This window comes from Pseudochaenichthys georgianus, chromosome 21 (assembly GCF_902827115.2).
Source record: "Pseudochaenichthys georgianus chromosome 21, fPseGeo1.2, whole genome shotgun sequence".
NCBI lineage: Eukaryota > Metazoa > Chordata > Actinopteri > Perciformes > Channichthyidae > Pseudochaenichthys > Pseudochaenichthys georgianus.
The window spans coordinates 34,394,173-34,411,777 of NC_047523.1; the positions used below are offsets into that span (position 1 = coordinate 34,394,173).

At 41.4% G+C, this 17,605-nt stretch overlaps 1 protein-coding gene across 1 annotated transcript in view; it reads right to left on the reverse strand.

Moving 5' to 3' along the window:
* Positions 1 to 10,374: 10,374 nt before the first annotated feature.
* The window catches only part of cntnap5a (contactin associated protein family member 5a), a 114,270-nt gene continuing 107,039 nt past the window's right edge, over positions 10,375 to 17,605 (reverse strand). Inside the window, exons 23-24 of the mRNA XM_034110655.2 lie at positions 16,652 to 16,726; positions 10,375 to 12,701 (exon numbers count right to left, since the gene is read on the reverse strand). Coding sequence (XP_033966546.1) covers positions 12,505 to 12,701; positions 16,652 to 16,726 — 272 coding nt within the window. The 3' untranslated portion in view covers positions 10,375 to 12,504. The remainder of the gene's footprint in view (positions 12,702 to 16,651; positions 16,727 to 17,605) is intronic.

Below are 17,605 nucleotides of genomic sequence, written 5' to 3' on the forward strand. Positions count from 1 at the left end.
AGCGTCAACGCACGCCGCTGTGTGGACGCGCCGTTAAGCCCCTGTCACACTGTCCCGAAATTGACACCCGATGGACACACGATAAAGGAAATGTTCAAATTCGGCTGTGATCGGAGCAACATCGGGCCATTCGTGAGGGCATCTAAGCCATCATATGACCGCCGGTGGAGTTTCTCAGGCTCCGGCAGCAACTTCGTGAGCGGCAACTTCGTAAGGCACTCATGAGGGCATCTTGTCAAATCGTGTCATCTTCGTGTTATCATCGGTGCATTCGCCCTCACTCTGATCGGGGCGAATGCCCGATGGCACCGATGATAACAAGATGCCCTCACGATGGCCTTACGAAGGGCAACATTGACACACAAATTCAACACGAAAATGAACCTTCGCAAGGTCCTTCGGCAATTTGTTGGCATGCCAAAGATTTTGCCACCGCTCACGAAGTTGCTGCCGGAGCCTGAGAAACTCCACCGGCGATCATACGATGGCTTAAGATGCCCTCACGAACGGCCCGATGTTGCTACGATCACAGCCGAATTTGAACATTTCCTTTATCGTGTGTCCATCTGGTTGTTTTATTGCACAACAAAATCATGCAAACATATTATTTAAATAACCCAATTTGTGTTCTGTGAAACTAAAAAGGATATAATATATTATTTTGAAGGAGAGTTGACAGGAAGTTGTTGTTGCTATGGAAACAACATTACGGAGAAAACGTAATATTTTCTACATATAAAGATGGATAAAGTAAAGAACAAAGTCTGAAGATATCAGAACAGTATCATAGTACTGTAACATAATTGTTTTTGGTACTTTCATTGCAGTTGTATGTCTTAAATGTAATGTAAATGTTGCCTTTGTGTGTGGTTCGGGGCCATCTTCGTGCGAAATTCACAATTCCATATTCGTGTGTCCATCGGGTGTACATTTCGGGACAGTGTGACAGGGGCTTTAAAGGTCACCTATTATGCAAAATCCACTTTTTCATGTATTTCATACATAAACATGTCCCCTCTGTGTAAAGAGATTCTGACAGTTTCGCTCTCTTTGTCCTGATCAATTTATATAAAAACCTGTCTGGAAATGAGCTGATCAGATTGTGGCCACTTTATGATGTCATAACGATTGTTTGGCTTGTGTAACCATTAGCCAATCACCAACCAAGGTACCCCCCCCCCCCCTTATCACCTGAATCTCCTCCTAGAGCACCGTTGTGTTCTTTTTATCTCTCAGAGGGGCGTGGGGAGGGGCTCCTTATTTTCATCTAAAGTAACAGACATAAGAGGCTTCTCAATACTCAAATTTCCCCTCCTCGACTCCCCTCCTCGACTCCCCTCCTCGAGACTTAGACCCGCCCACAGGAGATGCGAGCGGAGGACCGAGGAGAGAGGAGGGGAAGCAGCAGACGTTTAAAGAAATGAGAACTCCTCTCCTCTGAGCGGTCATATTAAAGCGACGTCCGTTCATTATGACGTGGCAACAGCTGCATCAGCTGTCGAGTGTTTTGTCATATTTTATAATCTCTGTTAGATCAGCTGAACATTGTTCCCCCACATATTTTATTTGAATTCATTGAGAGTGCGGTATAATGAGACAATAACAGGCTACAGATGCGGGGACACACACAAATATATTTATATAAATATATACAATTTAAAGTATGAGAGCACTCTCATAATAACGTAACACAGTCAGAGACTGGATATACCCCCCCCCCCCCTCTCTCTGGTCGCTGAAATGGGGAATTGAAATTACGGGCCAAAAGTTGTATTTGCAAGTATTAAAAGTAAGGACATCAAACCAACTGAGACCCGTCTGTCCGCGGCATCTGCGCACTGTACAACACACACCTACACACTGTACAACACACACACCTACACACTGTACAACACACTGTACAACACACGCACCTACACACTGTACAACACACACCTACACACTGTACAACACACACCTACACACTGTACAACACACACCTACATACTGTACCACACACACCTACAGCTGCTAAAGCATAATCAGGCTACAGCCGTTGTGTATTTTATTATGTGAAGCACTAAATGGTTTTAGAAAAATATGGACTCTTTGTAGATATCTACTAAACTAAAGCAAATAAAGAGAGTAGGCCTGTTGTACTGAGTGATATATATTTTACACACTGCTCTGCTTTCTGCAGGACCTCACAGCTGTTCTCACTGTAAACATCGCGTTGCGATGAGAGCAGGTTCTCAAATAATATCCAGGGGATGCATGCAGAGCTGTCATTGGCTGAGATAAGTCCGGCCGTGCGTCACGCCTCCACCGTTCCCGGAAATGCATCCGCGGAGGAGCCGTGGAGGAACCATCAGTGTATCCTCGGTTATAGCTCCTCCAGAGAGCCTCCTCGATGCTCGATCCTCGGTCCTCGGTGTGCATTTAGAGAAATGAGACGTCCTTCAAAATGGCGCGCTGAAATTCATTTCCGGGTCACTACCGGAGGACCGAGGAGTCGAGGAGTCGAGGAGGGGAAATTTGAGTATTGAGAAGCCTCTATAGAATCAACACTTTTGAAACAGGGCTGAAACAGAGGGGTTTATGGGTAATGCTACAATGATCTGTTTGGAGTTTGGAGCCAAACACTTCAGAGACATGTTTTGTATCGGAGACCTGTAATATATTGATGAAAAACTGTATAATAGGGGAACTTTACATGTTAAACACTTACATCATATCATAGGGCATGAAAAAAAACACCTTAGTGGCTTAGCTTGTAATAATCTACCACATGTAATTAGGATGCCAAACAACGTTTTTATTTTCAATCTAATCACAATTAAATCAGACTACAAGATTTTGGAGAACTAAAAAAATCAAAAAGATGGAGGTAGAAAACTAGACTGATAGATTCTCATCTTAAAAAGGAAACAAAAAAGTCAACAAGGTCAAAACAAAGATTAAAAATAAACTACAGATGTCACTGCCTGGCAAAAAAGACAGCCCACCCACTTTCCAGTGAAAAGAAGCATCGGTATGCTAACAAAACAATTGTTTTATCATGCCTTAAAGCTGCTATATCGTTTTTTGCAGATCGAACAGCTAAGAGAAGCCAAAGTCATGATTTTCTTTACTTTTACTTAGAATAAAGGACATGAACGTCTGTGCGAAACACTCCATCACGGCTATAGTATGATGTTAATAAGGTTAACATAAATTGTCAAACTATATAAAGTAAACTATTGTAATGTTAAATGACTGATACATTGAATTATGAAACACTGACAAGCCAAAGACTTCCCAGTTCCAGTGTCAGCCACTTGCCCACTGTGACCGACTGAAAGGACATCGATCCCCGATTGATTTTGAGTGAGCGCCAATCATCGATCTCCAATGTAATTATTTGCCTGACTGACCATCGTAATTGGGCTCTATCAGTGTTGTAGTCAAGTCACCAATTCACGAGACCAAGTCACCCTCGAGTCACCACTCTTCGAGTCCGAGTCCAGTGAAAATGAAGGTTTTCACCCAAAAAGGGGCGTGGCCTAGACGTAGAGGAACAGATGGGTTGCTCTCATCTATACTAAGGTCGACTGAAAACTGCTTAGTCAGGACAAAAGATAAGTGGCTCCTTTTCCAAACTTCTTTGAATACGGGAGATTAGCGCAGATCTAGAACACCTTTGCAAAAAGAGGAGTGGGAGCATGTAATAATGGCAAATAACTACATTATCATTCATGTAGTTATCATCAAATATATAGATATATATATTCCTGTCCCTAAACAAAAAAAAGCGAGCTAGAAATGGATTGAATTAGTAGGCTATACTTAAAAGCTGGTGTGATCAGCAGGTCAAGGAGAGACTGTTTCAAAAAGAATAAACATTTTGAGTGATAAAGCTGTCCTTCTCATTGTAAGTGAACATATGTCATGTGCGCAAGCTTTTAGCGTGTAGTAGCTATAGCTAGGCAACATAGTTAGTAAAAGAAGAAAATACTTAACCCTTCTGCTCAAGGTTAGTGAAAGAGAAATTATGATATTGTCAACAATGAGTCCTTTGTGATTGAAGTGGGAAGGAAGCACTTGGAGACATTTCTGACACCGGCTTCCACATGTTGCCAGATTGAGTATAACTCATAATGCACAACAGCCACATGCAAACGTTTTCTGTCTTCAAAACAATGTATACACTTCGGAACAAAAGAGGAAAACTGGAGTCCAGGACTCCCTGGAAGAAGAGATCTTGTATCTCAATGGGACATTCCTGGATAAATAAAGGATAAATAAAAATAAAAAAAATAAAAAAAGCACAGCACATCTCACACAGAAAGCTGTCACAGAAATAAAGTGAACATGTACATGTAATTGCGTACAAACACAAAGCAAAAGTTGAAGGAAATGTTGAATTAGACTCTTTTTCCTTGACACTTGAAGACTCCACTTGTCTTCAGGGCTCAAAACAGAGATTAATACCTGGGATCAATAACTATTGAATACATTTTTGATGCGCATAGTTTTGCATTTTGCAGCGCTGACAACTTTTATTAATAATTAACAATCTGGCAGGGTTGCGAAGTTTTCATAATATTATACGATTGAGTTTTTCTAACTGTATCTTTTAACAATGTAGCACTTTTATTCCAATGAACTCATGTCACCTCAGAAGCGTTTCTGTATTTTGTTCTCGAGGTTAAACCACCTACTTCTAATCCATTTAGTTTGGAGGAATCCATTTAGTTTGGAGGAATCCATTTAGTTTGGAGGAATCCATTTAGTTTTGAGGACCTTCAATTATTTCAATTTAAGGTCCATTTACTTCCTTATTCTGGAGTTTTAGAGGAAAAAACAGGGAGAAAATAGAGACCACAGTGATAGAGCCACAGGAGAGGATATCCATGTATAGAAGATTCTCTGGTTAGAGCAATATGATGTAAATCAGTTTAAATTATAACACATAATCTTCATTAATATGAGTATGTTCTGTTGCCAAATATGTCAATCAAACTTGTTTTATGATTCAGAGCTCCTCTAAATGTTTGCTCAGACACAAAGAAATGTTTGCCTCGTGTGTTTCTGTGAATTTGACCTCTGAAAATTGCCGTTGTTGTTTGATGTTTGCCAAAAAACTGACAACAGAAGAGCAATGCAGCCGTGGGCCGGTAAGACGAGTCTCGACCTTGTGTGTCCGTGGAGGAGAATATCCATCCCCCTGAAACAATGTGCAACCTGACAACGTTTCATAAACTGTTGGTGAAAGTGCAGGCTACTTATTGTGTGCAAACATGATCAGAGTGACACGTGATAAGTGAAGTCTTCCAACGTGGAGAAACCTTAACGGCTCTTATTATAGTGGTGAAAATAGCATTGAAAAAAGGAAATGTTGAATACTTCAGAACGGTAGCTGATTGTACTCCTCTTGCATCAATATCAAACTACAGTACATCCAATACATTTCAAAGTGTGTTAAAGAAGTCCTTGTCACGATCTGTCTATTGTTATTTTTTTGTATTGTTAAGATCTGTCTTTGTTTTCCCGTTTTATTCTGCAAGGTGTGCACCCCCCTAGTTATGTCTGCTCTTACTTCCTGTCTCTGTGTTTTCCTCCTGTTTGATTGGCTGATAGATGCGAACGGAGGAGTCGAGGAGGGAGCCGAGGAAAGAGGAGGGGAAGCGAGGAGGGGAAGCGAGGAGGGGAAGCAGCAGGCGGTCAGAGAAATGAGAACTCCTCTCCTCTGAGCGGTAATTTTAAAGAGACGTCCATTAATGATGACAGGAGGCACAGCAGCCCTCAGTCTGATGGACAGATGTGTTCATGATGACTTATATTACTTTTAATTCAGTGTGAAGCACTAAATGGTTTTAGAAAGATATCGACTCTTTGTTTGTAGATATCTACTAAACTAAAGCAAATACAGAGAGTAATGTAGGTCTGTTATACCGAGTGATATTATACACACTGCTCTGCTTTCTGCACGGACCTCACAGCTGTTCTCTCTGGAAACATCGCGTCGCGATGAGAGCAGTTAATAACATAATATCCAGGGGATGCATGCAGAGCTGTCATTGGCTGAGATAAGTCCGGCCGTGCGTCACGACTCTTTGAAACATCTCTGTTCCCGGAAATGCATCCGCGAAGGAGCCGTGGAGGACCCATCAGTGTCTCCTCGGTTATAGCTCCTCCAGAGAGCCTCCTCGACGCTCAATCCTCGGTGTGCATTTAGAGAAATGAGATGTCTTTCAACATGGCCGCTGAAATTCATTTCCGGGTCTCTACCGGAGGACCGAGGAGTCGAGGAGGGGGATTTGATGAAATGAGAAAGGGCCCTGGTGCTCCTGTGTTTTTCCTCCCTCCCCACCTGTTGTTGTCTTGGTGATTACTCTCGCTGGTATTTCAGTTCTGTTCGTCTCTCAGTTGGTGTGAGATCCTTGTCTCAGTTGAATGTGTTCACTGGGGAGAGAATTCTGCTCTGCATGTGTATTTGTAAGATGTAGCTTTACAACCCCCTCCCCTGCCTGAAACACCTCAATTGGCCTCCTTTGTTTACTTCTGTGACTTGGGCCCAATCCCAAACCACGCCCTGCACCCTATCCCTACACACTAGGGTTGCAGTCGAATAGTCCAAAAAATCAGCTCCTAACGTCTATCCCTTTTGTATATATCCCTTGACCTCTGAGTGAAACATCATGGGGTTAAGGGATAGTGGATAGGAGAATTCAAAAGGACTTAGGAGAAGAGACGGCGGTACTTTAGAAATCCGACTGCACTTTCAAACATCTTTTACAAGTTGAACAAACTCCACACAGCTCAGTAAAGACTGTGAAATGTTGACTTTATTTAATCATTTCAGTAAAAACTAACGTTCATATTTATCTTTTTGATTATAATACTGATGAACGTTCAGAACAAAGTACTTTGGCAACTTACCACATACGTTTTAAAATGCTTAATAAGCACCGTAACTTTCATGATATAATTTCTCGGTCATAATCGGTTGGTTCCATGAACGGCCGAATGTTGTGTGACGGCAAATGCTGCGGCTGCAATGCATTGTGGGGCAACATTTTCTCCTCTCCTTTCGTCAAGGGAGGTCCAGTGGTTCCTAAGCTAAAGGAGGTTATAAAGGAAGTTTGAAACCTCCTTTCCTATCATCTGAATTCGAACGGCACTTATCATGGCTGCCACTGAGCGACTTCCGGGTCATTTCACTCCGTTAGGAAGGTTCCTAATGGACTATTCGACTGCAACCTACCCCCCCGTTTGTGCGGAGGGTCCGCCACATTAAGTGCTGTTCCAAACCAACGAGTGTGGAGGGGGAGTGGGTTATCAAGCCCTCAAACAGCGAGTCTACATCGGTGCTGACTTGAGACCGGTCTCTACCTGACCGGAGTCACGCTGTGTGTGTCCGTCAGGAAACAAGCTGTTTACAAGTAGTTCCAGCAAACATCCACTGATAAACTGCGATGTTAACAACCTCATGATGACCTCATATGTTTTTAACTTAGGATCAAACCTGTGTTTAGTCTAGAAAAAGGTAAATGTGTGCATTTTATTATAAAGTTGTGTATATTTACAGACTGTTGCAAAAACTAAGAAGCTTATAAACATCAGGTTTAAAACTAAAATAGTTTAACAAAAAAGTAACACGATTAAAGAGGTTTTGGAGTTTTATTTTAGTTATTAATTTGAATTTGTTGTCTAAGAGATGCTGATTTGAAACCGTTGTTACAAACAGTTACGGCATTTCCTGTTTCTGCCGGATAGAGGTCAGGCCGTCCCAAAGCTTGCCACTGTATTTACTCCCTCCATCTGACAGGAGGGAGCCTCGTTGAGCTGCGAGTGTCACTCCACAGAGTTCACTCCGTCACAGAGGGGGAGTGTGTAGGGTGTGGTTTGGGATTGGGCCTTAGTGATGTCATCTGTCACACTCACACTTCTATTGGCCAGCGCTCCAACACATTGTACATGGTTTGCTAAGGGGAGGGACTTCTCTAAGCGGTTGACCAATCACAACAGAGCCGGCCAGCTAACCAATCAGAGCAGACTGGGCTCTGGTTTCAGACAGAGGGTGAAAAGAGGTGCTGCAGCACAGGCAGTATGAGAACAAGAGCTTTTTGAACATTAAAGCGTGGAGACACGTCAGAGTAGAGACACCGAATACAAATATGAACCTGATAATTAGAATAATAGCACCCCTTTAAAATATGTAGTTGTGCTTATATCCAATGACCATCTTCTGCAAAGCATGTATCTCACTCCAAGGTAACACTGAGCAAGACATGCTTCCATGTATGGAAGACAAGAGCCTTGATAGAACAAAAGGAAAAGTAGGCCAACATGGGAAAAAAAAGAAATAAGACATCAAATTCAAAGTGTGAAATTGTATTTACTTTTGTTTGTGCACACAGTACATGCGCTAGGAGGCACACAGAGCATACAATGAAAGCTGGAAGTAGCAGAGACTAAGGGGCTCCACGTACCTTTGTAATAGTTTCCTTTGAAAATATATCTGTTCAGGCATTTGACTTGATAAGCAGAACAAAATGAATACATTTACATATGTTAAAGATGTGCCTGGCTGAGAATGTCAGACGCTTTTCAGGGTCGCGTACGTTTGTTGCACTCCTGACTTCCTGTGAGAGCAAAGAATGCAGTTCCAGTAGACAAATGTTAATGATATGATATCGGATGCTCTAATGTCATTAGATTAATTGCCGGTGTGCACAAAGAGAGCACAAAGAAGAAATGATAGCTGCTTTTACTAAATAATAAAGAAGTCTCCCTCACTTTTGTAACTTTCGGAAAGAGTGGTCTGGAAAATGATGCATTTAATTGGAGTAATTTGATGATTTGCAATTAAAGCTGGAGTGCAGGGCTTTTAAATGAACGTCTGTTGCATTCGAGCCCTTTCCAAACGAGTTCACACAATGCTGATTAAGCCTCTCGTCGCCAGGGAAAGCTTTCTGGATATCACATTAAACACAAAATGGCGAAGCATTTTATGTCAACCGGCAAGAGCAAAAAGGGAGAGAGCATAGCGACGAAGTATGAGGAAGCAAGGGCGGAAAATCCTAAGAAACAAGTTTGGAAAAAAGTGTATCGAATGGATTCCACAGATAAAAAAGAAACTGTGTGTTTAGAGCAAAGATTAAAGTAGAAACATGTCAAATTAATTTACTATTTTCAGATCTGCACTTCATAAACATGCATGGTGAATTGAATGCATCACTATTTATGAAATCAGATCATGTCTGAAGCCTTTCATGTTTTTGTTACGAGAGCTCAAAACTCTTTTTACCAGCTTCTAGCAGATGCAATATTCATCAAATTAGAACAGGATATAACTGGATGAACTGAAAATAGTAAATTAGTTTTATAATATTCTATACTGCTTTCCATTTAATTGCCAAATTAACATAGGCTGGGAGTATTTGACACTATCTCGTGACCGTGTTGCAACAGAATTAGACTCCGAGCCATCCAGGAAATTTGAAAGGAATTCCATTTATTCACTAATACCATGATGCAAATGTCCTCATTTTCTTTGAAGGTAATTACCTTTCCTGGGGTACTATTTTAATTAAAAGATGCTGAAAGGATATCGTGGTATTTTTGCCCTGCTGCCAACAATAAACTGCCTCTCCCAGCGTTAGGAGTCCGGATTAAAGGTTTCGCATCAAATTCCATTCGAATGTTGGACATGTTTTAGTCCAGCTTGATTAACATCATTAGGGTCTTATACAAATGATAATAGTTCAATGACAACATAACACTGTCAAAGTCCAGTCTTTGTGAGGAACCAGTTTACACCAGTTTTAACCCATTTTGCATCTAAATAAAAAAGAAACCACGAGTTCAGCTCAACATGGTCGCCTCATACAAACTATTTCCTGATCCCCAAAAGGTTCGAATCCCTCTCTGGCTTCCCAGCACCAAACTCGGTGATCAATATTGGATTTGAATTGAATTTGAACCTTGGGGAAAAACACAGATGACCCTCTTTAAAGTAGTGAAAGTTAAACAACAGAGGGTTAATCAATATATTGACTTTTATTATTAAATTATACATCTATACAATAGATCCTTAATAAAACTGCAGCTATACAAATCATTAAGAAGAAGAAGAAGAAGAAGAAGAATAAGTAACCACATGATATTGCCTACTGCAATACAACCAAAACACTCTGAGAGGTATGTATTCATTCACTGATACTTGAAATCTGCAGACTATCACATCTTGAGACATACTTAGATTACAAGGACATGCACAGATGGGGCCCAAAGAAGGATGAAGACCCTATCTTCTGACCATGCCACTCTCCTGTGTCTTTTTCAGTAAAGTAATCTTTAAGCCAAATGGAGGCGGATGGGGGGGGGGGGGGGGGGGGGGCTCCAGGAAGAATCAGTCTTTCTGTCCGTCAGTGCATTTGTCCAAAGAATTGGAGTGAAATGTCTTCCCAGTTGTTGAAACGCTTTCTTGGACATTTTGTACAGATCCCAAGAGGACACATTGTAATGTATTCATTCATTCATGACAGGAACAAAAAAGTCTACGATTCAGCTTTCCTTAGGGGTTAACCCCTCGTGTTTAGCAAGCTCAAAGTACCACTGACATTTACAAAGACAGCGAGCCTGCCTGAGAGCCGCTGAAGCCTCTGCATAATGAGCCAATTCCTAGCAAGCAGATTTTAAAATTAAGGTAACCTAGGGCAACCTGCGGGTCAATGTCTCTAACCTCAGTAGTGGTATGGATCGCTAAAAAGACAGTCTCCATTTTTAGTCCATGCTTTAATTTGTGTTCAATGATTTGTGCATTACTGGCTAGCTCTAAACTCTTTGCCTTTTTAGTGTGTATGCTTTTTTTTCTTCGGGTCAACCGGCGTCAGATGGATATAGAAAATCATTTTGAGTCATATAGAAAACACCACTAATCCCTGTGATCAAGGTTATACATAAATAAAAAAACAATGCAGTCAGGTGGCATGGTGGCCTTTCTCTTGGTTGCAAAAAGCTCGAAGCGCTGCAAAAAGAATGAACTCAACTTCTGTACCAGTACCTTTTTGAGTTTGGTACGCACCATGTCCGTCTACTTGGTTTTTATATATAATCAAAGCTAGCTATTTAAATCAAACCCTAACCGGTGGTACAAACTCGATCTGTACTGTGACAAAGTGCGGCAGAGAAGTGCTGCGACGCTGACCCTGGAGCCAACGGTAGTTTCACAAGCACCAATAAGCCTTCTGCTGTGATTGATTGCAAACTCCACTGACCCAGTTTCCGTAAGCACTCGCTGAACTCCACACTTCCTGTTCGGACCAATCTGCTGCCCGCTTGCTAAACACCACCAAAGACGCCGCTCGGGAGCTTTTTGCTTTGCCACATTTGCCAGCATCGCCGCATGCATTGCATTTGAGCCTGAAGATACTTTTACTTGCTGCTAAATCTAGCGTGACTGCAGTTGGGTTGATACTGCAGTCACCTCTTTCTGCGCGTGCTCGGTATACGACTACTTTAATATATTCTAATATAATAATCCTCTCCATTAGTCTCTCATTTCTGCTACTTTCATCATCCAATACACACAAGTCCTTATGTTCTTAAAAAATGATTCACAAGCCAATTTGCACAATTAAATAAAATCCAGGTGATTAGCTAAAGATCCAAAGATAAGACGTGGTCTGAGTGGTGTGCAATGCGTAGTTAGGGACAACCGAAACACCTGCACGTGTGGATAGATTTGCATCTGGTACGTATCCAGCGAACACCAGATTACAGGATTAGGGTTTGTCAAATCCATGCTACTTTAAAACGCCTGAGAAAAAAGCAACCGGTGAAATAAACATGACAGAGATGTCGTGCGTGACGGGGAAATGATGATTCCCTTTGATTCTGTGTGGGCAGCCGGACGGAATGACAATAACCTCCTCAGTGATTGCTTTTGTGCAACTCGCATGAATAACTTCTAAAATGTTAAAAATAAAAACTTGTATGCAAATTAGGCACTCATACAGTATAGGCAGTATTGTCCCCTTTTTACTTCTTCTACAACATTCACCACCACTGGAAAAACAAAGACAGCTTCGAATGCGCGCATATCTTACAGGCTTGGCCTACATTTTTGCTCGCTGGCAATTCAGAGTCCCACTGTCGCGTGGAAGGACTCGGTGTTCGAGGGTTTCAAACTAAAAAGTGGTGCGCCTTCAGGGGGGGACAGCAGCTCGTTGCACCCGTCGTGTCCCTGCGGAAACATTCATCTTTTGCTTTACACATTTTTGCCACGACAGAAACCACAGCAGCTTCAGTTTTTACCAACATCAAAAACACTAACAGCTGTAAAGACTCAGCCGCTCGCTTGCTCTGGAGCGGTACGAGAGCGGACTACAGGCTACAGGTTTGAGTTCCCGGGAGACGTCCCGGGGCGCGGAGATGTTATTTTGTAAGAAATCCTGCAGCGGCGCGCGTCCACCCGTTTGTCCTTTTAGAAGAGAGAGGTAAGTTTGTGGCTGAGGGTCCGCAGCGTGCACTCTGCAGTCAGATGTAGTACTCCTTCATGTTTTCCCTGACTGAGGTGTGGAGGTGCAGCTCTGTCCTGTAGTCTGTGTACATGCTGTGTCTGTTCTCCTCTTCTTTGATGCTGCCGCTCCTCCGGGCCCTGCGCTGCTGGTAGAGGAGGCGGCTTATCACAGCCAGAGCGCAGGCAGCGATGAAGACCACCGCTGTGACCACACCTGAGAACACAGCAGGGCACACACATTAAAATACACAGAGGAACAGAGCTGTCAACCAGGGCTGTCCCCGCTAACTTCCTCCTCATCCTGCTCTAAATTAGTCATGGCAACTTCTCTTCCTCCGACCTGTCGCAGAGTAGACTCCAGAACATTCTGAACTCAAAATCTGATGGAGGAATATTGGTCTCAATATGGAGAGGTCTTTCCTTCCTGCAGCACTCAGATCTGACAACCACCACGGCCCCTGGTAGACCCCCAGCTCTACAGTAACACTACTATGTGCAGTATATAATGCTCATGGTTGACTCATGTCGCTCCTGCTGCTTCATCAATGCTACTACGAAGGTTCTCATTCAAACTGAATACCGTGAACACATCAGTATATTCTTTAGTTTGAAGCTTCGAGTGTCCACCCAAAACCCACCAGAACACTATCATCCCTTCACATAGTCAACTGTTTTGACATTTTGATTTGGATCTAATATGTGTTATATTTTAAATGATTTATTTGTCTGAGACTGATGTTGTGGATCGGCTCAGGGCCTGTTTATCGTCCACAACATGTGTCGGAGGATGTAAACAGGCTAAGAATCCCTGTTTAGAAAGCACACAGAAATAATCATCATCAACTTCAATTCAATTTCCACCATAACCGAGTTAGTGTCAGGAATGAAAATGAGTAACGACTTCTCAAGAGACCGGGGAAGAAACAAACGTGTTAGGATGGAGGCAAATGGAGAGAACATCGCCTCAATATGGAGAGGTCTTTCCTGCACGCAGCAGATTCTACAACCCCCCCCCCAGCTCTATTGTGCAGTTACACGACTACGTCCCATCCATAAAGATCATTGTTTACTCATGTTCTTCCTGCTGCTTCTTTAATGCTACTTTAATACCTGAATAAGTGCTGTGTGCAATAAACACTTTACACAATATTAATGTCGTCACCTGCCGCTACCTCATGACTTTATACGATCGATCACCTTTTATAATGCTGCTACTTATTCAATGACTTTTTCTCTGACGTGCCGTTGCCTCTTTTTCTGATTTTACTACTTTTCTACTGCCATTTTTCCGCACATATGTTTTCCAAATAGGAGTTTCTGATTTCATTTTGGTAAACAGATTGATAATATGTGCGTGCATTTGTAATTTGAAACACCTTCCACGAATGCGAAAGACATTTGTAAATCAAGTGCTTCCTGAAAGAGAGTTTGTGTAAACGGAAAATCCACCAACAGAGAATTGAGATCAAAGTGGATTTGCAAATGCCAGATCCTAACTTATAAATACGAGAAATATATTCACAAATGCTTTTCCTTTACTTACTGTAATATTTTCAGATCTGTTTTTTAAGTGGACAACTCTTGTTTTGCATTTGTGGAAGGTGTTTCAGATTACACCTTTAAACAGGGATTGTCCATCTGTTTGGTATTTAAACGTTAATAATATATATATTTTCTTGCTGTTTTTGTTTATAGTAAACGTATTATTATTATTATATTATTATTTAGGCAAATGAAAGTCACTCTTTCCGTTTTCATTTTGAAGGTGGTTTTCAGAATACAGGGACATATCAAAGGCAGTGTTTATTACGGTGTTTTGCGTTCGGTAAAACAGAATTATCTTAAACCTTTTCATTTATAATATGCTGTCTAAATAGATTATGAACACAAATGCATTGTTTATTCTCATCATTAAAACAATCATAACATTCAGTGCATAGCAACCCCTCCTCTTCTCCAAAGCGTGCCTCCACTAAGTGTTCCAGGTTGCAGGTGTCGTCACACGTGCACCTCAGTGCAGCTGACTGATAATTGGGTGTGGTATTTAAATGGAAATGTTTTGCACAGAACAAACACTCCGGCTTTTAGTTTGAAATGCTGTGCCGAATAACTGTGAAGGCATTAGCATTATTAGTTTAGCAGTAGATAGGCTCTAGAAGTTAGTGGTTTCAATAATTGTGCTTCAATTACTAGCTTTTTCGTCGTGGCAATTGCAAGAACATGTATATGGACATACAGATAATTAAACGAGTCATTAGTGTGTTTAAGTGAGGATTATTTGTCATGCTTTTATTTCAATTGCCGTTTCCTTGATTGGTTTGTTTTTGTCTGTACGTCGGTGTTAATGTCATTGGATTTAAAATAATGAAAACAGAAAACAAAAAGGGTTCAAATATCTATGAGCAAAGTGTGCAGTAGATGCAGGACTTCTTTGAAGCACTATTAACTGTGAGAAAATCATCATCACGTTAGCATACATACCATTATCGGACATTTGTATGGATAAGGGAATTCTAATCTCAACATAATGAGAATGTAATAATTGAGTTTCTATTATTTATTCATGTATAATAACAGAAGATTACCATTGAGTTCATTATGCTTTAAAGGTGGGGTAGGTACGTTTCAGAAACCGGCTCGAGATACACTTTTTGTTATATTCCATGGAATGCTCTTAACATCCCGATAGCAATGAATATCTGAAGTGCTTTGACAAAAAATCCATACAAAAATGTCATCTGTAGAAGCCGTAGTACTGTAAAAAGTACAACCAATCCGTTTAGCCTCCCTGTCTGTCAGCCTTCCATCTCGTGCACGCACAAATGTATCTCGTGCCCTCATTGGGCGTGCCGTCATTGGGCGTGCATTGCAGCAGTACTTCAATGACTCGCCAGCAACTGGCCACTTTCACCAGTCTGCTGACGTCATGTTCGTGTGTGTTGGAGGAGGTGCTCCGTAAGGAAGTCTGAAGGAAGGGGCGGATTCTTTTCGGCTGCGTATTTTCAAATTTTAGTGCACTCGAGCCAGTTTCTGAAACTTACCTACCCCACCTTTAAGGGATTGTCTGTTTGTTTTACATAAATAATCATACAATTTTGCATCTGAAAATTGTTAATTTTACACACAAGGAAAGTTGAAAAAGGTTTACCGTACTTTTCGGACTATAAGCCGCAACTTTTCCCCCCATTTTTTGGTACAGCTAACGGCCACTAGGGAACCTCCTAAATCTATGGATTTTACAGGTAAAATTAACCACCTTTAACTCTATGGGCTCTATGACCGGTCCGCGCCCGCCACCTTTAAGCGGCGGGCTCCAGCAGGAAAAGCTGGAGGCCGGAAAAGAGTGAGACAGGTAGCGCGCCAAAGTGAAAGTGGAACCGAGAGACAGAACGAGAGCAAGACAGACGGACAATTTAGCTGCTGCGGCTTATATGCAGGTGCGCTTTATAGTCCGAAAAGTACGGAATATTATTGTGCAGGTTTTGACTGACGTACAGAAATGAAACTGGCTTTATGGAGGTAATTTGTGAAAATTAAAAGGATTGATGCGCTCTAATGTCTCTTTAATAAAATGGTGGCACTATTATCTTCCTCGAGTCCCGCTGGTTGCCATGCAACACATGAAACCTCTGTAAAATGGAAAACTACTTTTCTGAAATGTTTCTTTGCACTCAAACAAGATACAATGTGTTATTAGTGAGGCAGACTGTGGCGCTTGTCTCCGTTGGACCTGTACAACTCATCTTTAAACTGATATCATAATAATCATAAACATTATTTGGTAGTTTTATTGTTTTTAAAGAGGCCCTATTATGCTTTTTGAGGGTTGTCCTTTCCTGTTGTGTGTGTTCTTGTTTTTTCTTGTGGATCGGCTCAGGGCCTGTTTATCGTCCACAACATGTGTCGGAGGATGTAAACAGGCTAAGATTCCCTGTTTAGAAAGCACACAGAAATAATCATCATCAACTTCAATTCAATTTCCACCATAACCGAGTTAGTGTCAGGAATGAAAATGAGTAACGACTTCTCAAGAGACCGGGGAAGAAACAAACGTATTAGGATGGAGGCAAATGGAGAGAACATCAAAAAACAAACAACTGGGACTCACTTTCCATTAAGCTACAACATAAATAAAGAGAGAGAAGAAGAAGAGGGAACACAGACCTGCTATCACAGCCAGATCCTTCTGTGTGCCGCCGCCGTGCTGCTCTTTATCCTTATTGGCCGTCACAGTTTGATCTGGAGAAGCAGAAACAGACCAATTGAAAGACATTAAAGTATGAAGTCAGGATCTCTGCAGTCTCTGGCTGTGAAGTGCAGTTTGTTACACTTTACTTTTAAGCTCTAGAATAACACTGCATTATGTTACATGGTAATTACTTTTAGGTTCACTTCTCGTTTACTCTTTGCTCAACCCCCTGCATATCGGGTTTCTCTCTCCACGGCGCTGGTTGACTTTTAAATGTCACCGTCTCCTCTCATGTGTGGGAACACTATAATAACGTCAGTGTTTAAACTGTTTAAATTAGACAATAAGTAAAATATTTGTTACCAAAGTTGTTCGTTTTGATATTTTGAAAGAAGGCAATTGCATTGTTGATAAATGTTTTCATTAATTAATCTGCTAGTCGAGGCATTTCTGTTTCATATTGGTTTGAAGGGTCCTTATTTTAAAGAGGAGTTGTTGGTGTTATTTGTTCTTTTTAACTCATAGGAGTACATTTTTTTATTAATGTAAACTACTTAAGTTATGTGGTAACAATCTTAGTAAACGGGTATAGATCTGAGGTTAAGATAGCTAGTTCCTTTGTTTAAAAGTAGGGTATTCTTTTTCACCCTTAACCGGGAAACCCTCAAGGCTCCAATGAAAAACCCCAAACAAACCCAAACACCACAGCATTCAAGCCTAAAGTAACGTAAAGGTGGGGTAGGTACGTTTGAGAAAGCAGCTCGAGATCGCTAGAATTTGAAAATACACAACCGGAGAAAATCTGCCACTTCCTTACAGAGCCCCTCCTCCAACAACACCATTTTTTTATGGATTTTTTGTCAAAGCACTTCAGATATTCATTGCTATCGGGATGTTAAGAGCATTCCATGGAATATAACAAAAAGTGT